This window comes from Nyctereutes procyonoides, unplaced genomic scaffold, assembly GCF_905146905.1.
Source record: "Nyctereutes procyonoides isolate TBG_1078 unplaced genomic scaffold, NYPRO_anot_genome, whole genome shotgun sequence".
In the NCBI taxonomy this organism is placed as follows: Eukaryota; Metazoa; Chordata; class Mammalia; order Carnivora; family Canidae; genus Nyctereutes; species Nyctereutes procyonoides.
Genome location: NW_026575024.1, coordinates 36,026,118 through 36,049,263, shown reverse-complemented (window position 1 = coordinate 36,049,263; position 23,146 = coordinate 36,026,118). Strand labels below are relative to the sequence as shown.

Sequence of the window (23,146 nt, the reverse complement as noted above, 5' to 3'; positions counted from 1 at the left end):
GGGTTCTCTCTCTCCCTCTCCCTTTGCCCCTCCCCCCACTGCTCACACATGCTCTCTCCTCTCTCAAAGAAATCATTGATATGCTAACATATAGACATACATATGTATATACAATTTTTTTTACTTACTGAACACAAAGTTTTCGTGACAAATGCCATTCATAAAGATAGTCATTATGTGGTTTTTTTTTTAAAGATTTTATTTATTTACTCATGAGAGACAAAGAGAGGCACAGACATAGGCAGAGGGAGAAGCAGGCTCCCTGCGGGGAGCCAGATGTGGGACTCAATACCAGGGCCCCAGGATCACAATCTGAGCCAAAGGCAGATGCTCAACCACTAAGCCACCCAGGTGCCCCATAATGTGTTTTCAAAAGCAGATAAAGGAGATTAAGCCCAGGGCCCACCAAGTATCCTATTCTCATAAGGATATAAGTTGATAATCCTTTATTTTGTAATTGTAACGGATTATTCCACATAAAATTACTTTCCTGATAATTAAAACTTACTCCTTATAGGTTGTGTTCATAAAGAGCACCAGGCATGATGCCTAGCACAAAGAAGTTGTTTAGTATCTTAGAAAGGAATGTACTGAGGGGAGATAGGCCACTGAGAAGGACCATAATGAAGTAATATCTCCATGTGATTCTGACGCACATAGGATTTTCTATAATAATGATACATGATGTATGCATCAGTTCTTTACTAATTATATATTGGTTTTTAAAATAATATCCCTATCTATTAGCTAACTGGCACTTCTTACTGTTCACAGGGTGTCTACCTCTAGCATTCTCTCTGCTTCTGATTTTTAAATTTTTTGACTATCTGTTGTACCCTAGAAAGTCAAAGAAGCAAATATTTTAGAACTGCATGAAAAAGAGAAGCAGGCTTGAATAAAGATAGATATAGTGATGGCCATATTTGGGGATGAGGCACCATTTCTGGTCTTCTGGTAGCTTCTTGGTTCCTAGAGTTAATAGTTTTGGTAAGACTGCCCTTCTGGGTAAGGGAGCTGGTTCTTGACTTGGGATTTTTAAATGACTTTATTTCATTTTCAGTAGTCAGGAGTCGGGGGGGGGGGTAGCTAATTGGCTCAAGGATATTAATAAGAAACTTCATTAATCTGGGCATCAGGTACTTCAACTGTACAGAAAGATCTCTGATAGAAACATTCATGCTAGGCTAGGAAGCAGGGTATCCAAGACAGGAGAGAATGAAGGGGACTCCTAAAATAAGAGCAATAGGAAGTCTCTGGAAGACAGCAATCCTAGAGAGTGACCAAGCCTGGAATGAATGGAGTGAGAGAGGAATCCAGGACAGATGACCCACAGAACAAAAAGGACAGAAAGACAAAGGGAAAAATAGAACAGAAAGATTATCTGTTGGACTTGATCATTTGGAAAATTGGAAAGGCAGGCACTTTAAAGAGCTGCTGGTGGGTAAGGACAGATCAGCTTGACTGCTGAAGAGGGCAGGGGACTGAAAACAGGGGGGGCCTGTAGGGAACATGGGAGCAGGAATTAACTCAGAGGAAAACAGAAATGATACAGAAAAAGAACTGTAATCAGAGTATACTACTTGGCTCTGTAATAAATATTGTCATAACATAAAACTGTCAAAATAATGAGACACATTATAGATTTATATAAGATGTATCAAAATTAAGTAGATTGAGTTTAACGACAAAGAAAGAAATTGCCATATAAGCCTGCTACTTAGATATATGGAGATAAAAACCAGAAGAAACAGCTAAAAGAGGGAATCCCTGGGTGGTTCAATGGTTTAGCGCCTGCTTTCAGCCCAGGGCATGATCCTGGAGTCCCGGGATGAGTCCCGCATCAGACTCCCACCAGGGAGCCTGCTCCTCTCTCTGCCTGTGATGTGACTCACTCTCTCTCTCTCTCTCTCATAAATAAATAAAATCTTTTAAAAAAGACTTAAAAAGTTCACAGTGATTACTTCTAGGGAGAACAGAGTAAAGAGACAGGTGGGACAGGGAGCTATTGCTTTTCTTTCAAAGTCTATAATGTAATGTCAAGGCAATTAAATGGAGGAAAGAATTAAAAGAGGAAAGAAAAGAAAACATGTACATACAGATGTGTTGGGACAACTGGATATCTACATGCAAAAGCATGAAGCTGGAACCACCATTGCTCAAACCATATGCAAAAATTAACTCAAAATAGATCATAGATGTAAATGTAAGAGAAAACATAGACATAACCTTCCATGACCTTGATTAGACAATGATTCTTAGATATGATACCAAAAGCACACATGATAAAGAAAAAAACAGATAAATTTGACTTTGTCAAAATTAAAAACCTTTGTGCTTCAAAGTACATGATCAAAAAGTAAAGAGACAATCCACAGAATGGGGGATAACATTTGCAAATCACGTGTCTAATCAGAATATATAAGGAACTCTTACAATTCAACAATATAGACAACCCAATTTAAAAATGAGCAGATCGGGCAGCCCAGTGGCACAGCGGTTTAGCGCCGCCTGCAGCCTAGGGTGTGATCCTGGGGACCTGGGATCAAGTCCCACGTCCGGCTCCCTGCATAGACCCTGCTTCTCCCTCTGCCTGTGCCTCTGCCTCTCTCTGTGTGTCGCTCATGATAAATAAATAAAATCTTAAAAAAAAAAAAAAGAGCAGATCTCAACAGACATTTCTCCAAACAAGATTAATAAATGTGCAGTAAGTATCTGAAAACATCATTAGCCATGAAGGAAATGCAAAATAAAATCACAATAAGATACCATTTCACACCACTGGAATGGCTATAATCAAGACAACACTCCCTCTGCCTGTGTCTCTGCCTCTCTCTCTCTGTGTCTCTGATGAATAAATAAAACCTTGAAACAAATAATGTTAATGTTAAAGAAGACAAACAGTAGTTATTGCCAAGGATGTAGAAAAAGACTGAACCCTCGTACATTGCTGGTGGGAATATAAAATGGTACAGCCTATTTGGAAAAGTTTGACAGTTTTTCCAAAAGTTAAACAGAGCTACCATATGACCTAGCAATTACACTCGAGAGAAATGAAAACATAAAAGTATACACAAAAACTTTAACTCAAATGTTTATAGTGGCATTATTCCTAACAGGCAAAAATGCAAACAACCCAAATGTCCATTAATTGATAAATGGATAAATAAATGGTGGTATATCCATACAATGGAATATTAGTCAATCAAGAAAAGAAATGAAGTACTAATACAGAGCACAACATGGATGAATCTTAAAAAACAATTTGCTAAGTGAAGACACTAGCCCCAAAAGACCACATGTTGTAAAGTTCTATTTATACAAAATGTCCAAAACAGGGAAATTTATAAAGAAAGCAGACTGATGGTTGCTTCATTCATTTCTAGGACTAGAAATGAGGGCAAGGGGTGGAGAAACAATAAGGAGTGATTGCTAACAGTTACAGGTTTCTTTTGGGGGTGATGAAGGTGCTCTAAAATTATACTGTGGTAATGTTTGTATAATACTTAAACTCACTGAATTATGTACTTTTCATAGAATTTTGTACTATGTGAATCATATCTCAATAAAGCTGTTTTTAAAAGCCTATAAAGCAGGGGCTGACTCTTGATTTCAGCTCAGGTCATGATCTCAAGGTCGTGGGATTGAGCTCCACATCACAGTCCTCACTGAGTGTGGAGCCTGCTTAAGATTTGCTCTCCCTCTGCTTCTCTCTCTTGTGCTAGCATACTCTCTCTGTCAAATAAATAAATAATTTTTAAGGGTATAAAGCAGTGGTTATTACACAGATGTAAACATTTGTCAAAACTCACCCAGCTGTATACTTAAGCATGTACATTTGACTGAGTATAAATTAGGCTTCAATAAAGTAGACTTCTAAAAACTATCTCCAATGTAATAATTTTATTACAGTGAATTTAAACAAAGGATACTTTCAGAGCACCAACCAAGAAAGAAGATAAAACTCATTACTACCTTTCCATGACTAGCATTAATCACTGTTAGGCAGACATCATCTGCTTTTATTAGGAAGGCCTCTAATATCGGTCGAACGATGGTCATCTGTCAGAAGAGACAAGATTCAATGTCCAGCAAGAAAGTTACAATGTCAATTTAATCAACATTTTCCTAAAGTTAGCAAAAGCAATGTCCTAGCAGAATATCTAATTTTCTAAATAGAACTATTAATTATTAAAGTACTATTTGTTCTCTGTCAGCTTAAGGGGGAAAGACACAATTTCACCCTAAAAACATAACATTTTTTGTGCTGGTAGGAACACAGGTATCAAACCCCTTATTGTACAGGTGCAGAAACTGACTGAGGCCCAGAGAAGTTAAAGGTTTGCTCAGGATCACACAGATGGTAAACTGGCAAAGATGTAACCAGATTCCTTGTCCATGAATACCAGCACTGGTCCGTTATCAGCATCCTCAGAGGCAAGGCCCCCATAATCAGCATACACTGAAGGCTTCCTAAATTCCAGGACCTGCACTAATAGAGGAAATACTCTCCTCACTTATTCTTCTATTGACTCTATTACCCACCTCACCCTCTCCAAGTGACTGGTGAGAAATTAGACACCAAGCAGTTAGTATGCAGCCTACAGTCAAGGAGCTAGTACCTAGGGAGCCAGAGTCCCACTTGGGCCATCTGTCTCTAGAACTTGAATTTCTAACCAATAAGATATCCCCACCTCCTTAAAGTAAACATTTTATATCTACATTTACCCTTCTTTCAATAAATGTTGGGTTTTTATATTTCTAAGATATTGAAATACACTTCCTGACACAATTGTTTCTGTTAGAACACTGTTTATCCCTACCTCAAATTATGTTCTGGCCTACGTCTATCTTTTGTCTTGAATTCAGCCTCTTTTCTTTCTCTCTCTCTCTCTGAATCTCCCCTTGTCAAGCCAGACTGAGGAGCACAGCATTACACCTGTCTCTGGTTGTGCCCAGCACAGCGCTGACCACTTGACAACGGGTATTAAAGAAGCACAGTCTTTTTTGTGTGGTATTCTATGAAAACAAAGAACCAGTAAGAGAGGATGGCATGGAGTTGAGAAAAACGACTGATACAAATTCTTATAAATGCTTTCTCAAATGTAATGGCTTGACAAATTAAAGTGGACCAGAGTGGGGATACACAGTGCCTCCCACGTTCATTCTCAGCAATTCTTTTACTAAACCCATTTAGTCTATCAGGTTTTAAGTTGCACGTTGCCCTAGAAGATAATCTTGACCTCAAAATAAATCTATTAAATATTGTATAGATTGAAGGGAAAGAAAAGAGACTTCTCTGAGAAGCAATCCCATATTTGGTCTCAGGAATCCACTGCGATGTAAAACAGACAAAATTATGGGCCACTTTAGAACAAAGCTGTAACTGCCCAGACATTTTTCATTCTCTTATAAAAGCCAAAGGAGACAACCTAAGCCACTCTGGGATTTTCTTTTGCCAGCAAATTCCTTCTAAAAAACAAAGTAGCAAACTTATTACTCGGTATCTGTCTCGAGCTGTCTTCTGTTTCATGGCTTTTGGGTTTCTCCCTGTTAGAGTAGAGCCACCTGATTGGAGAAGGGCCATTAAGTAACCTGACCTGTCATAAGACATCCCAAAACTGATACACGCAAACAAACACAGATCTTAGAAGGCATGATGTTCTTTCCTGAATACTTCCAATGTGCAGGGATCTCTTTTTTGAAATAGCCCCCAGAGTCCGTTTATAAGCCTCACAGTCATAACCTCCTGCTTTGCTCAATAACATTACCTACCTTATCTGTCATGCATAGTCAACAGCCTGTTATTTCCTCTGAAGTGAAAACCTCAATCTCCCTTGCAAGATTAAAAACTTGCCAGCAAAAAAGATTCTGTGAGTGTGTGAGTGTGTGCACCTAACCATGGCAAAGAAGGCACTACCAGAGTAGATATAATGGAGCAGACAAAAATTGACTCAAAGAGATAGAGAGAAGAGAGAGATTTCAGCTAATAAACAACACAGCAAAATCTGATGTAAAGACTTTATCGCCCTTATAATAAAGGCTTTAAAGAACAAACTAATCAATATTCTGATATCAACCATACCAACAGACCTAAAATGATAATTAATATATGCAAATATCTGACATTTTCAAGTAAACAACAAAGTCTTCAGGCAAAAAAAAAAAAAAAAGAAAGAAAGAAAAAATTCAAGTGTAATATTCAAGCCAGTGAACTGATGAGCTACATTTATGTCATGAATTTTATTTAGAAGACATCATTTCCTTCCCAACACTTGAGAAATATCAGTTTCCTAAGTCCATAATTTATGCACATTATAAGTGTTTTGACTGGATTTCACTACAGTCAAGAACCAAGGCTATTTTAAATAAGCCAAAACAAAGTAAAATTGGTAATTACATTATTGGACTTTGTCCTTATACCAGTCAATCCTTTCTGAGCTTCTGAGAGCAATTGTATCATTTCAAATGCACACCTATTTCACCAGGAAACAATTTCTTTAAAATGCTTCCACTTAGAAATAAATGTGAATTCAATTTAACACAATACACCCATCAGCCTTGGACTTTTCCTTCCAAGGGTGTTGTATTTTAAAATATACTTCAAGAGGGGCCAAATTCAAACAATCCAATCTCCCTCAAAGAGGAAGATCTTGGGGCCAGTAAGACCTGTGCTCTGTACAGGTCCTACCACTAACTGCTCTCATAATCACTTAACCTGACACAAAGCAGATGGACTACACTGGTGGGACACTTCTTCCCAACCTCAAAAGTCTTAAACTGCCCAAAGCACTAGGTTAATAATACCCACATTATTTCTATTGTTTCTTTCTACATAAAAATTACTTTCAGAATATGCTATTTGTTTCTAAGCTTATAAACTTCCAACCCCTCAAAGTTGCTTCGAGGAATTTCTCTCAATTTGATGCAAGTTAACTTGACAGTGAAGAAATACATTTTTACCACATTAAGGCTCCCATGTGGCCCATTAAAAGTGTTTGGGTTATTAGTACAGTTATTAAATGTTTAATGCATTATACAGAGGGTGATCTTTCCGTGCTATGAGAACTTTAACTTTAGTATGCTCCAACCCAAATGCTCAAACATGAAAGCTAACTGTTTACAGATTTTTGCACTCGGTGCCCTAACATCAGTTGAAATGTGGAATACAAGAGGAAAGAACTTAGCCAAAAGCTTAACAGAACAGAGAAAGAAGTAGGGGCAAGAGTCAGGCAAACAGGAAACATCCTCTCATTTGTCCTGATGCCAAAATGAACTTAGACAATTGTCCTGGGGCAATATTGAAAGTCTGGGAAAATACACCAACTATAATACACCTCGAAGAATACATGTTAAAAAGTAGGGGTCAAGGAGGCATACCCACTGGTTTTCCACTCTCACCTCCTACCCTTGGGAGGAGTTCTGTAGCCAAACCTACAGGCACCCCTGCTTTGCACTTGTGAGTAAGTACTTTGCAAAAGCTCCAAATGACCGTCCTCATTGTGGTTAGGGTCACGGCTCTGGAAACTACAAAAAAATACCACCCAGAAATAATAAGAGTTGATGGGAATTATGTTTAAAGATTTCCTTTTGGCACAGGTTTATCTGAAGAAGGCAACTCCCTTTGAAAATTATATACAACTTGGTGTTCTCTTTAAATCACTGAGCTAGAAATATGGAGGTCTGACCTATTATGAGTCCAGAGACTAGTGTGGGCCACTCCCTCTCCACTATCTCAGCTGGAAGCTACAGGTGTCCTACGGAAAAGCACATCTTAATTCCCAGGCAAATGCTTAATTCTCAGGCAAATTAAGCAAATACTTAATTCCCATCACACTGACTACTCTGCTGAAGAGGGGCAACGACCAATGAGAAGCAAAGCCATGACTTCTCATCCTTTGACCAGCCAGCCATAGACATGAGTAGGCCAGAGGAGGCTCTAAACAAAAGTAGCCCCCAACGCATCCATCAAGCTTTATATCCTTTAAAGTCCAAGGATGCCCTTAGTCCATCGGGCATCTTTCGGCCTCAAGTCCCTCCAATGCCCTGAGGCTTCTTTCAACCCAAAGGACCTAAGGATGTTGTAATTCCTTTACTTCTACTGAAAAGTCCCACCTATGGCTCACTGACCTTGGTGATATTTATATCTAACGTGAAAAGGGCAGGAGGTGATGTCTGTCACCTCTTCTATCTCGGAAAAAGCATGGTTTCACCTGATCACAATCTCGTTCTGCTTGTACTTGCCTGATTTATTAGATGCAATTTTTTCATACTTGATCAGCCTCAGAGCTTAGGTTCTGGGATTAGACAGTCCAGGTTGGAACCCAAATCCAACTACTAGCTTTGTGATTCTGGGTGAATTTCCTAACTTTCTGTGCTTTAGGTTCCTTATCAGTAAAGTGAAGATAATAATCATACTTAATTCATGAGATTAGGGTATATCTCATGACACAGTCCCTACATAGTCCTTGTATAATGCCCAGCACACAGGCAGTATTGTAAAAAAGGTGAGCTATGCATATGCGGGGGCAGGGGGGTGTCTCTGTATTCTCTCCCTCATTCCCTCCAGTTCCAGGCCGTCTTCCTGGACTGGAACAGGATAATAATCTATGAACAGGTCCCCTGATGCAGTAAGGGCCTGGAATGTTCTAACACAAAATAAGTGAATGAAGGAAGGACAGACACCAAAGTTTTTATTTCATCTTAGTCTCATTAATAACCTTGAGGTGACATAATACTAGGGTGACAATACGTTAATTTATGACCAAGACACTTGAAACTGAAAGAGAGTTCTATTAATAATAGAACTACTTAACACCCACTTGTAAACACTTTCTCACCATCAAGGAAAACCCCATTAAATGCAAACTATGATCTAGGGTCCAAACCCAGCTGTTGCTTCTTATAAATAAAGTGTTACCAGAACACAACCATCCTCATTTGTTTACACATTGTCGATGTCTCCTTTCATCAACAAGGGTGGAGTTAAGTTGATGCAGAGACCGGATGGTCTGCAAAGCCTAAGATATTTAGTAGCTGGCTCTTTAAAGAAAAAGTTTGCCAACCCCTGCTTTAGGCTCAAGTAATTCAGAGACACTGCCTTCCAAGCCCACAGGCACACAGTTGTGTGCTATTCTTTGACAAGGATAAAATAGCGAATTACTTCTCTTATGATAGGGACAGATTCTTATTATATAGCAATTCCGTTTTAAATGAACTAAAATGTCTCAAAACACAGCTTCCTCATGAACACCAGATTTTCAGAAGACTCTGTCAAAGTAGAGAGGATCCAAAAAAGTAGGAATACCTGAGTGTCATGTTTAGGAATATTACTCATGTGGAATGGTTGAGGGAACTTAACTATTTAAAATATAAGGAAAAAAGATTTGGGTTTCAAAGGATAGGACTATGGTCTTGGCACACAGGAAGGGCTGTCATGAAGAGCGGGAGCCAGCATGACGTAGTGACTCAGTGCTCTGCTCCCGAGTGTGGTCACCTAACTGAAGTCCTCATCCCTGAGTCTCGTCTGTGAAACCAGGGTAGTAATAGTACCTTCTTCAAAGGTGGGTAGTGAGCATCAACTGAGAAGGAAAGTGCCCAGCTGTTACCTTTATTAAATCAATCATTTCGGTTATTGTTACTACCACTGAAGAGGTGACAGATATATTCTGCTGGCAAAATCAAAACGATCAGGAGTAAGTTTCAGCTTCACATTAGGAAGGCTTACCACTTCCCTGCCTGCCCAATAAGCAGAGAAACAGACACTCTCATAATCCCGGACATTGTCCCCGGAGGAGTCATGACCCTAGAATAGAGAGGATGCAGAGGGGGCTGCAGAAGATGAATAATTTGTACTGAATGACTTCAATGTTGTTTTCTCTGTGGATGTGATTAAGAAAGTTTTATATGTGCCTGAGAAATCATCTTATTGACAGGGATATATGACATACCAGAGATTAAACAGATGTTGGCAGATTATGAAGACAATATATTGCAAACTTTTGAAATTTTAAAGGACCACAAGCTACTCAAAAGAATCAGAAAACAAGCTGGTTCTATTTCACCAGAAAGGTGACTGGAGGGTAAGAACGTGGCAGGAATGAATGCTATGATGTTGATGGATTAACCCAGAAAACGGCCCACTCCCAAACAATAGATCTGATGGTTCTGGCTGGTAGGATCCTACAGAGAGGCACACTGTGCCCAATTCTGGGTGGGTCCATTCAGTCTGGGCCCACTGATTATATGCCAGGCACCTGAGGGTAGGCCCAGGCTCCCTCTCATCACAGCGTGCCTTACCATTTGTGGACAAGCTCCAACAGGAGGCTTCCTCATTGATCATGGTGGGTGGAAGACTGCCAACTGTATAACAGGCCTGCAGCCCCAGCTGCCAGTTACCCAGGATGAAAGGTAAGTGTGACCACAAGTATAGACTCACACACAGTGCTGTAAGGGACTGAGGGTTATTAATTGAGGATCAGAATACAAATCAAGAGTTTTTGTTTTTTGGGTTTTTTGGTTTTGGTTTTGGCTTTGGCTTTTAAATAGAGGAACAGAAAGAGGAGGAGGAGAAAGCACAGACTTGCTACAGAAAATCACAGTTGAAAAAACCAAGAGGAGGCCAATGAGGCTGTGGGTGGAGAAGTGGATAAAGGTAAGTGTACTGTGAGAAGATACACAGTCCATGTTTTCTTCTTGAATTACAATTATGAAGTATCTTTTCACGGGTTTTCGAATCTTCCATGCCATGCATCTCAAGTCCCCTCTCCCAGGTTGGACAGGCATGGGAATGCCTAACAAGCGCTACTCCTTTGTGTGGAATGTGACAGTTTATAAAGCACAACCACAATACAAAAACTGGTATGGCAGGTAGTTCTACTCTCATTCTTGCAGATGAGTTCACAGACTCAAAAAAAGATCAGTGACTTGACCAATGTCTCATAACTAAAGGATAACACAGTCTGCCAACCCACTGTACTTTTTATCAGACTGCTTTTCAGAGCTAGGATCAAAAGACAGGGTGGGAGGAGAACAAAGTGGGCAGACAGGGAAGGAGGAGCACTAGGTCCTTTCTCAGAGGTTTTTTCCTCACACAATTCTGATGTCAACCCTGCTGGGTGTGTAGAACTCCTCAGCATGGCAAAGTGGACTCTGAGGAGCCAAGTTCAAGATCATATATCAACTAGCTGACAGCATTAACTCCAGGCTGTTTTTCATACCCCAAGGCTGCCTGGAAACCAGATGTGGAGGCAGTAAGGCTGGAGAAACACTGAGGGTAGCTCTGGAGGCAGCTCTGTGCCGCCATGAGATGCTCCAGCTTCGGAGAACAAGGATGCCAGAGCCCAGGCAGGAGCAGTATTGGATACTTGGTGAGAAAGGACCAGGGATCTAGGCAGAAGAAAAGGGGGTAAGGGTAGGGGTAGGAGGAGTAAAGGAAGGAGATGGTCTGAAGGACCCAGCACCATATCTCCTAGCAGGTGACCTCAGACACATCCTTACCCACTGTAGCAGGTGGAGTCAAAGCCCTAAAAATCCAATCTGAAAGGAGTCATGGGAAATATACCAATCAGTGGTTTGTAATTAGTCTTTGATTTGATGAAAAGAGGAAGTTCAATCCTAATAAAGAAAAACCAATGTTTGGAGCAACACCTGCCTCCTCTTCATCCCATGGTCTCATCCATGGTCATGTTCTCACTGCCACTTGGGAGAGCTGTCCTGACCCCTTGGAGATCCCATCCCCTATGCTTCTCAACAGTTTCTAGAAAGCCAGCTGGAGGGATCCCTGGGTGGCGCAGCGGTTTGGCGCCTGTCTTTGGCCCGGGGCGCGATCCTGGAGACCCGGGATCGAATCCCATGTCGGGCTCCCGGTGCATGGAGCCTGCTTCTCCCTCTGCCTGTGTCTCTGCCTCTCTCTCTCTCTCTCTCTCTCTGTGACTGTCATAAGTAAATAATAAAAAAAAAAAAAAAAAAAGAAAGCCAGCTGGAGGTGAAGACGAGGGTTTGAATCTCTGTTGCAGCTTTCTGGACTCTTATTCAATGTCTGTCATCCTAGCCAAACACCATGGATACTGAGACCAGCAGGATGGGGCTACAATGAACCATGCAGCTCCTGTACTGCCACTGCCAGGCATCCTGGCAACAAATGGCCACCTTGCTCTATTACTCAGCCAGGGGCTCTCTTCTGACTTCCTTGTAGCGTGAGTTGCGTGAAGGTGCTGTAGAAGGTGAAGGAATGATTTGGGCTTTGACCTATGCAGACGTGGATATGAATTTCAACTCTACCAAGTGCTCACTGAGTCCCAGTTGCCTGATCTGAAAAATGGGGATAAGGATTCTTATCTGAAAATGTTGCAGGAAAGAATCAATGACACTGCATCTGCTAGAATCTAGGTATGCTAAATGGTACTATTCATCTAGCATACAGTAGCTCATGAATAAACATTAGCTCTCTATATTTTCTCCCTCTTCATCCAATACTGGGAAGGTGGGCTGGGCTGGCCTGGTGTGATGTGGAGTACAAAGTAACAATTCTCTCTTCCCCTGGCTTCTCTACTCCTCCATCTGCCTTCTCCTTCCCTCTCAGGTTTCATTTCAGAGCCTGATAAATACACCACACAAGGGCAAAGATTACACTGCAAAGCCTCCAGGGCTTGCATAAGCACACCAATAATAACATACATTTTTTTTAGGCACACAGAGTGGAATTTTAGCTTATATGATGGTTGGGTTCTAAATTCACCAAGAAATGACTACATTAAAAATTATTCCTGAAAATTTCTTAAACACAAAAATAAGTAAAACATAAGTTTAGTGTTGTCTGCATATAAATCAATACAATGTGGCCGGTTTTGTTTTTTCCTCTCTCCTGCTGAAACAAATCAGTTTCTTTGGCTAAGTAAAAAACAATATAGCTAGCTTACATTTAGTGATCACATTGTAAGAGAAGTCCACCCTGTACATGTGTGGTGGCACCACATACAGAATAACAGATGTGTGTCACTTGTATGAGTCATGTGGCTTCTCACTATTTTATCTAGGGAACTTTAAATATGGTTCTCACCTTATCTCTCCAACCAGTTACTCCTGCCTCCCCACCCCTGCCATCCCATTAAAGAATATTTTTTAATTTATGAAAACAGTAAATGGGCATTCTAGAAATTTAGCAAAGTACAGAAATGAAGTAACAAAAAGAAAGCCTTTCACAAAAAGGCAGCCTCATTTTGGAATATTTCCTCTCGTCTTTTTTCTCTTTAAGCTTTTATATTGCTAGGGTCATAGCATATATAATTTTTCTACTGTTTTTCTTCCTTAATTCTGCCTGTTTGACGTAATATTATAACACTTGGCTCAAAAATGACCAGCAACTTTGTTACAGTCCTTGCTATTAGCTACTCTGTACATGTAATTTTAATGGCTGCATAATTATACAACTATTTCAAAATTTATTCATAGCCCAATACTAGGCCAAATGTCTCCAATTTTTCACTATATAAATAATGCCACAATGAACATCTTTCTGTATAAACCTTTGTCCACACAATGAATAGGTTCCAAATCACTTTTTTTTTTAACCAGCAGAAAATCTGGTCTGCACAGAGGTGATATCCCACCAAATCTCACAAACGATGCACAGGAGACCACCTACTTGATGGTGCTGCCAAAGCATTCCAACTCACCAACCAACCAGTGTGTACAGATACAAACAAGTCTGCTGGCCAGTATCAGGATTTCAGGCTGTGAAGTCTAACAGATGCCCAGCGTTAACCCCTGCAGCCCAAAGCAAATGCTCAGTGGAGAGCCACTCATGTGTAGTCTCCTTTGGCCTTACCCGGAATTTTCTTAATTTGGTTATCTACTTCCCCAGGCCAAAGCAGGCAGGAACTCAGAAGTATGGAGAAGCGGGACTGAAGGAGTTAATTACCAGCAGGCTGATGACAGCAAGAAGGGAGAGCTGACGGCTGATGGAGACAAAGAGCTGCACAAGTTAGCAAAAGCAGGCAGAAAAGTTCTCGCAAAGCAGTTTGGGGCCATTTACTGGAGGAGCAAGCTGTCCATGGCCTTTGGGAGCAGTAATGGATACAGCTATAGGGGTTCAAAGGAATGATCCCAGTTAATTAATACCGAAGGTTAAGGGACCTCATTTGAGAAGACAGGGTAATCTAGACCTGCAAGACATGTGAAGATAATTGCCATCAAAAGTGTTTCAAATAAAAAAGGGAGGGGTGCCTGGGCAGCTCAGATGGTTAAACCTCTGGCTCTTGGGCTCTTGGTTTCAGCTTGGTCTTTTTGAGACTGAGTCGGGCTCCGTGCTCAGCGGAGATTAGATTCTCTCCCTTTCCCTCTCCCTCTCTCCTAACCCCAGGGAGTAATTTAAAAAATTAAAAACGGGTAAATTTCAGTAATCTGAGAGAATGACCCATGTTAAGCACCTCATCTGCTAAAGGTATCAGGAGTCAGTGCAAACTGAGTCAGGACATATCATGTTAGGGGACACTGGTAAAAGGCAGGGATTTTCAGGGCTGGGCTCTTGGATGCTCTGCCCATGTTGGCATCACACCCAACACTATGGCAAGCCCAAGCGAGGTGCCTGCGGAGCAGGGTTGATGTTTCAGGGCAGGGTCTGTATGTACACACACTGCTGTTGACTCTAGCCAGGGAAATGCTGAGCTACAATGACTGCCATGGGCCTCTCAGAAAATAATGGCTCTCCTCTCTACCTTCCCCTTCCTGAGACACAAACCAAAAACAAGATATGTTAAAAAGTTATTAAGCTAATTCAAGACATGAAAGCAATGGTGAGGGTTGGTATTGAAAAGAACTTTCACACACACACACACACACACACACACACACACACACACACACACACAGGCTGAAAGCAACTATACCAAAATGTTAAGTGCTATAAATTCTGAGCGATTGGTATTCTTGGGATTTTCTGAATGTGTGTTTTCAAGTATCCCCAAAAATAAAAGATAATGGGTTTCTATCCCCCAGGAGGTTATGTCACTAAATCACAGGTCTATGTGTCCATCCATTCAGGTATCTCCTGCTTTTTTAGGGCCTGGTAGCTGTCAGGCCAGGCAGAGCTGGGGACACAGTGAAGGGTGCAGGTCAGGTCCCAGCCCTCCAAAGCCTCCATCCTTCTGTGTCATTTAGCTGCATGCTTTTTCCATTCTCTGAAATCTTAGAAGAGGAAGGGGGTACCTCATCTCCTTCTATCTGTTTCCACTCCAAGTAAAACCCAGAGCCCTCACCTAGACCGCAGGACCTTAAACCCAAGCCTCCTCCCTCCTCCATGTCTCCCCACTCCATGTCTCTACCTCCTGATTTCAAACAGCAGTACAATGGCCTCTGTCATTGTGTCACAACTCCCAACATGCTTTCATGCTTAGATCCTTAGTACATCTCTGTGGCCTCTACTCTCCTTGTCTTGCTGACTCCCCTCCAGTCACACTTGCTTCCTTGCTGTTCTCAAACACACCCACTGGTCTCACCCACAGGCCTAAAACACTCTGCCCACAGATATCACTGAGCTGGGGGATCCCTGGGTGGCTCAGCGGTTTGGCGCCTGCCTTTGGCCCAGGGCGCGATCCTGGAGTCCTGGGATTGACTCCCACGTCCGGATCCTGGCATGGAGCCTGTTTCTCCCTCTGCCTGTGTCTCTGTCTCTCTATCATGAATAAATAAATAAAATCTTTAAAAAACAAACAGAAAAAGATATCACTAAGCTAACTCCCTCACCTCTTCAAACCTTCTCAGTGAAGCTTTCTGGGATCACTGATTTAAAACTGCAGCCTGTACGCTCCCAATGACTCTCCCTCTTGATACCTTTTACATTGTTCTACTTTTTCTAGTTGGATAGCACTTAACTACCTACCAACACACAATTATAGTTTATGTATTCATTTGGGTTACTGCTTATTGCCTGTCTCCTGCACCAGAATGTAAGACCTATCAGAGAAGAAACTGGTTTTGTGCACAGACATTTCTGAAGGGTTTCAATAATGTCCTCAATAAACATCTGATGTTGAACAAACCCATTTCAGAGCAGTCACAAATATAGTCTTTCTTGTTTACCTGATTACTTATTTACTACTTTCCCCAGGAGAGTCCCAGAGCAAGCACCATGAGGCAACAGCCTTTCTGTCCTATATAATCCCCACATTCAGCAAGTAGAAAAGAATCTGACACATTTGAGGTGTTCAGTAAATATTTGAGACAAAAGAAGACAATGTTGGGCTAGGTCCAATGTGAGTTCTTCTATAAAAGGACTTCATGGGAATTCAGCTACCCATTTTCCTCTAATTCTCTGGAAGAATCGTAGCCATCTGAAAAGGAATCATTATTTTAACTAGCATAATCATGATGCAAAAATAATTATTTCACTTATTCTGCATCCCAAGTTTGGAAGTCAACTTCAGACTGTAATTGCTGCCCAAATCCCAGTAGTAAACAAACCAGCTTTGCATTTTATGTGTTACCATGAGGCTCTCCAGGTTTGTTCTCCCCAGCCAAAGAAATGTTGACACAGTTGCACACCAAGTTTCAACATGCTGATCATGTTAAAATAGTGCACAAGAAATATTTTTCCACTTTATAAAAAGCCAGACTGTTTACATGCTTAAGTGGCCAGAGACTTTGCTATCTGTGTGTGGTCCTGAAGTTTCAATATCATAACCATGAATACAAAGTGGAGCAGCATGCAACAAACTAGTTGATGTAGTTCCACAGCCAAATTGGGAATCAAGCTGTTACTATGCAAGAACTGACTCATAAAAGGGCAGGTTAAACAAGGCAGGGGTGGCAGGGGTGGGCAGAAAGCATGGATGGAGGGGATAGTGTCTAAAATATAATTTTAATAAATTTTTGAAGAAGAGTAATTTGCTATAACTAGGTTGTATCTGCATATACATATAGAAAAACGTAAAAAAAAAAAGAAAAGAAAAACATGTATCTTAAATAGAGAAAAAAGAACACGAGAGAAAGGACAGAAATAGCTCATGAGGTCTTTGGCCTACAAATTCCTACTCACAATTATATATGCATCTGCTGAGCACAGGGTTAACTACAAGCCCAGATTCAAGTGGCAGGAAGATCTAGGAAGGAGTTCCCAAGCACAGACCTTCATGGGCGGGAGCTGAGTGGCATTACTTAGGCTGGGCCCAGTGGTTCAACTCAGGCCTTGTGCAGCCTGCATGGAGCACCCAACAGAGGCAGGGCTCTGAGTTCACAGCCTGGCCAAATGAGAAGACTTGCCCTGTCTCCTCTATCTTTCCATTTTCCAAGTAGCACTGGCTTTGGTCTACAATAATTCAGTCTTTCTTCAAGCTAGAAATAGAATTCAAGCAGGGGCTCCACCCTGTCCAGACAAGATATAACTGAAAAAAGAAAGACCTCACAGAAAGAGAAATTATCTACATCTAATTGAAGACACTCACTCCCAGAGTCTAGGGTTTAAATGCTCAAGACAGTTTCTGGATTCTGAGCTGTTTGCATTTATCATTCCTCCAAGTCCCCAAATGCTTTAGGTTAGTCAGGACTGCCGGTTCTCGCATTTTTAATAGTTCTCCACTTGAAAAAGGTTCTCAGTGCACTATGTCTAAACAAAAAAAATAAATCACTTAACGTGAGCAGGTTCATGTTGCAACCTGAAATGTGATTTCCCATTTGACTGCCAAGGGCACAAATTATTATTCTCAGTTGACTGAATAAGTGAAAGAATGGTATACTGCATTACAATTTTCTTTCTTGGCATTATTTTTTTTCCTTCTATGAAGAAGTTTCTTTTACAGAGTCTTCTACAACTATAGGTCAGGATAGTTTTCCTGTTGCTATGACAACGGTGTAAATAAGTCAACTTTAAAATTCACTCTGGGGGTATGGAGCTGCCACATTTCCGGCTACCTAAAAGCCCTGCTGGGTGTGTGCCACACTCTTCCTCGCAGACAGTGGATCATGGCCATTTAATTGGCCTCCCTCCATTGCAGCTACTATCTTTCTGGCCAGGAAAATCCCACAAGCCTCTGAGAGGCCCCTCTCTAACCGCTGGGACTCCTACACACACATCCTGTAACGGTATCCTGCAGTAAAAGGAGAGGAATGGAAGTCCAATGTTACACTTCCCCAAATGCAGAGCCATGATTAAAGGAACATGGTGGATATATGCCTCTCCAACGACTCCAAGCATCTTCAGTGGCTCCCACTTGATACACAGTGATGCTACAGAGCAATTATTAAAATAAGGAGAACTGAGAACATCTTTGGAGGGACAACATGAAGGGTCTGGGAGAGCCCTTGTAAAGGGGCTCTTTATATTCAAGAGGCTCTGACCATTTCTCCACCATGTCCAGTGTCCTGCTGTAGCTTTCCACAGCATCTCACTAGAGGTCCATGAACTCCCACAAGGGACCAGCCTATACCTGAAGGAGGGTGATTCTTCCTGTCATTTAAGGGAACTCTCCATTCAAAAGTATTCTGTCCATTCTCCCAGGGCTCTTAGAACCCAAAGGAAAAAGAAGGTACATACACTTAACTGAATCCCACAGGGCCTGAAGACAAAAGACCCCAGTCCTAGAATAAACCAACAGTAAAGGCAAACATATTTACAGAATTTCAAGGTTGTCAGGAGGTCAAGTCAGGATGCCTGGGTGGCTCAGTTATTTAAACATCTGCCTTTGGCTCAAGTCATGATCCCAGGGTCCTAGGATGGAGTCCCACATAGGGTTCCCTGCTCAGTGGGGAGTCTGCTTCTCCCTCTCCCTCTGCCTCATTTGTGCTCATGCTCCCTCTCTCTCTCTTTCATGATCTTCATCTCAAATAAAGAAATAAAATCTTAAAAGAAAAAAAAAAAAAGGGAGGTCAGCTCAGCTCTTCACCACAAAATATCTAGGCATCCTTCCTGGTTGCTGCTCCTTCTTCATAGTATTGTTAGTTGAATTATGTACCCCCAAAAGATATGCTGAAGTACTAATTCCTGGTACCCGTGAATGTGATATTATTTGGAAACAGTCTTTGCAGATGTAATAAGTGAAAATGGGGTTAGTAGGGTGGATCTTTCATCCAGTATGACCATTGTCCTTGTAAAAGGAGGTAAAAGAGACACAATCAGAGAAGAGGACTATGTGAGGATGGAGGCAAGGATTAGAATGATGTGTTTACAAGCCAAGAAAGACCAAGAATTGCCAGCAAACATCAGAAACTAGAAGAGTTAAGGAAGGATCTTCCCGTGGAGCCTTCAGAGAGAAAGCATGGCCTTGCTGACATCTTGATTTTGGACTTTCAGCCTCTGGGACCATGAGGCAATAAATTACTGTTTTTAAGCCACCAAATTTGTTGTACTTGGTTACAAAAGCTCCAGGAAACTAATATAAAGAGCAGTTTCTGCCTGATATAAAGTAATGATATTTGTGGATGGAGTTGTCCTTCAAACACAGCTACATCTAGACTGGTATTTGACCAGAAACTGGGCACTATGGCCTAGCCAGGTTGACACATAAAATTAATCTTCACACCCAATTTCTCATCTGAAGAAAAGGTGAAAAGTCACAAGATAGCTGTCTTACATGAAATACTTTTACATGAGATACTCCATGTAAAATGCTTATTTGTTCATTGACAGATGTCTATGAGAGGACTCATATTCATACATGCTAGCCATCATTATCATTATCACTGCCACCACCAATGTTTCTAGTTACAAAGTGACTGTAAGTTTCACTTATTTTAGTTGCCATTGATGCAAGTACATAATGGCTACACCAGCACTTCATGTAAGAACTTTCATGATTTACTTTTAGGTATTATTCATGTAAACAAAACAACCAGCTGATCTCATCAAACATCATCAGCCCAGGGGAGATAGAAGCCCAGGCCAAATGAACTCAGGAAAAGACAGACTGGTCTTAGAGTACTCTGGTGCTCTATCCCTCCACAGAACTGGCCTTGACCTGTGCTTCCATCATACGTTCTGCATCTGATGCTGGGTTTGGAAACCTCTTTACCAAGAACATTACCCCAGAAAATAAAGTTGGCAACAAAACATTATTCCAAAAGGAGTACCTGGGGCATGGGCAGGAGCAAAGGACGTAATAGTAAGTCTTTAGAAAAGTCCCTCTTTTACACACATGAAAAAAAACTACCTGCAAGATCTTGACACAGAACATCATCAATGCAAGGCTCTCTCTCCTTCTATCCCCAGAGCTCAGACAATAAAAGGGTCAGGATTTTTAAATAGCCTTCTGGTCTCCCAACGAAGTGGTACGTGTTTCTTAAATTATCATCTAAGAATTGTGCAATAATCGTGTTTTAATCACAGATACTGCTTTTTCATTGACATGCCCTTTTCTTGCATTCAGTTTTTGAGTTTATTTGTACCTTTGACAGCAATCATCACAGTTAGTGGTATTTGCAGTTTAGCCCAGTTAAACCTAAGTTATAGTTTATGATGGAAGAATTTAATGTTTTTTTCTATCATCTTGATTTTTAAAGATTATTTTAAAGATTTTTAAATTTATTTTAAAGTTTTAATAGCTTTTATTTCAGAACAAATAGATTTTATGCCACACTCTGTGAAAAGGGGTAAATAATGCCTTTGTTCTCATATATAATACCACTTTCTTAGCATTTTCAGGGACACCAGAAGGTGTCTCTTGTCTGTATGTAATAGTTTTAATAAGTCTGAATACTTCCTGTGTCAATAATACTAGTGGGAAGCTGACGCACAATAGTTAACTTTCATGGAAGTTATCACATATACGGTAGAAACTATTCTCCAAACAGTAACCCATTAGTGGATCCTGAAATCAGTTTATGGGTTTAGAATCAGTATTTTGTTTAACTCAGTATAGTGAACACTCTGAAACTGAATGAAGGAAAGTATACTACTACATGTTAAAAGAAACATTTCTAAAACATTATGAGAGCTAAATAATTGCTTTGTGATAGTTTCACAGTTGTATATATGAATGCATGTGTGTATTCACATTGTGTATCTTAATCTGAAAGATTTTAAAACATGAAAAATGTAAGCTTTGTAACTAATTAAACATACCCTATGACTTGGCTCTAGACCCCATGCTGAAGGAGCCAAAAGAAAAGAGAGCTGGTTCTCAGGGGCAAGAGGCAGCTTTTTAGAAAATGTAAGAGCTGGGGTAAAGATTTCATACAGAGGGCAACAAAAGAAAATCAAAAACCAAAAAGCAGCAGCAGAGCTGCCACGTGCACCACCTACTGAAAATGAACTAAAAAACCTGAATTCCAAAATACAGGAAGAATTCTAATGTTAAGAAAGGTGAACAACAAAGTCAATAGGTAAAGTAATTTTCTAGAAAAGTCTCATAGGCTTAGAAATAAGTATGTTTGAGAAGTTTAAAGAGGTAAATAAAAGCACAGCTTTCATTAAAAATATTAAGAAATTAAAAATATAGGAAGGGACAAAAAAAGAAACTGACGAAAAATACCAAAAGAACAAATCAGAAATTTTGGAAAATATTTTAAAATATCTTTAGACAGCATCAAGTCTAGACTGAGGTGAAATGACAAAAAAAAATAAATAAATAAAAGAAATAAAGAAATTAGTAAGCTAGCAGATAGTGCTGGGGAATTTCCCCAGGACACAGTACAAAGAGAAAGAGAGAAACCCATACATATGACAGAACACAGCTAACATAGAAGATGAATTATAAGACTGGAATAAGAGTAAGAACAGAGGAGGGAATGGTGGAAATACACTATCTGAAGAGAGTATACTGGAGAATGTTCCAAAATTGAAGAAATGATTCTACAGATGAAAAGACCTTTGAGTACAAAGCAAATTGATAAATCCACACTTAGACACACTATAGTGAGACCATTAAATATCAGGAAATAAAAGGAAGCTGTGAAAAAAAAAAGGAAGCTGTGATGTAAAAGCTATCATAAAGTCTTAGAGCAGACTTAGAGTTTATCAGAAAATTTTACATTAAAGTTTGTGTGGAAAACACTGCTGATGGCCTTTCCTCAAAGCCTCTTCTCAATTTCAGCCCAGCCTCTTTCCAGCTATGGAAAGCTACATGGCACAGCTCTGACCAACAAAATAGAAGGGTCTTGGTGCTCTCAGAAAAGCCTTTGTTTTTCTGACTAAAAAAAAGAGAGAGAGAAGAGAAAGAGAAAAAGAAAAAGAAATCGGGGAGTGGGGTGGGGACTCCTTGGTAGGCCCAGCTTTCTTTACCCATTTGCCTTTCCCAATTTCTCGCTGCCTGATGGATGGATGTGATGCCTGGAAGTGCAGCGACCAGCTTGCAGCAGTAAAGCAGCAAGAATGAGGCGAAGCCAAGAGTTCTGGATGATGGAGTAGAGAGTTGAAAGGAGCCACAGTCCCTGATGGCAGGCTCACCTCCAGATTTTGTGCTATGTAAGAACAATAATACCTATTTTTTTGTATATAAGTAGGGTTCCTGCTACTTGTAGTTGAATATCATTTTAACTATATCATAAGAATTAAGAATAAACTCCATAAGAATAGAATTATTATATGTATACATATATGTAATACATATAATATATATATATTCTTAAACAGAAGAGGGACTTCAAGTGGGAAGGAAACAAAAAGTTTTGATTAATCTGGCAGAAGGCAAGAAAGGGAAAGATATAAAGAAAACAAATGATGGAGCCCCTGGGTGGCTCAGTCAGTTAAGGGTCTGCTTTCAGGTCAGGTCATGATCCCAGGGTCCTGGGAATAAGCCCCACGTTGAGCTCCCTGCTCAGCAGGGAACCTGTTTCTCCTTCTCTCTCTGCCCCTTCCCACCTCCCCTCAACTCATGCTTGCTCGCTCTCAAATAAATAAATATTTTAAAATAAATAAGTAAATAAATGATAAGCAAAAGGTACTGTTGTTGAAATAAGTGCAAATAGTATGTCCAAATATATTAATACTCAGGATTAATGTAATCAATGAAGAGGTCATATTATATTATACTAGGCAAATAATGAAGCAAACAAAAAATAGGTACCTGTTGCTTACGAAAGAGAAGAGGCAAAGAAAGAGTTGGAAAAGCAAATATCTTGCAAATTTGAACCAAAATGTCAATATCAAACAAACTATCATCAGAGAGAAAAAACATTAATATCACTAAAGGAGAATATCTGACAATAAAAAGAGAAATAC

At 40.4% G+C, this 23,146-nt stretch overlaps 1 protein-coding gene across 1 annotated transcript in view; it reads right to left on the bottom strand.

Annotated features, from left to right (window-relative positions):
* The window catches only part of SLX4IP (SLX4 interacting protein), a 257,746-nt gene that overhangs the window by 181,544 nt on the left and 53,056 nt on the right, over nucleotides 1-23,146 (bottom strand). Inside the window, 1 exon segment of the mRNA XM_055301554.1 lies at nucleotides 3,973-4,059. Within this exon segment, the coding sequence (XP_055157529.1) occupies nucleotides 3,973-4,059 (87 nt within the window).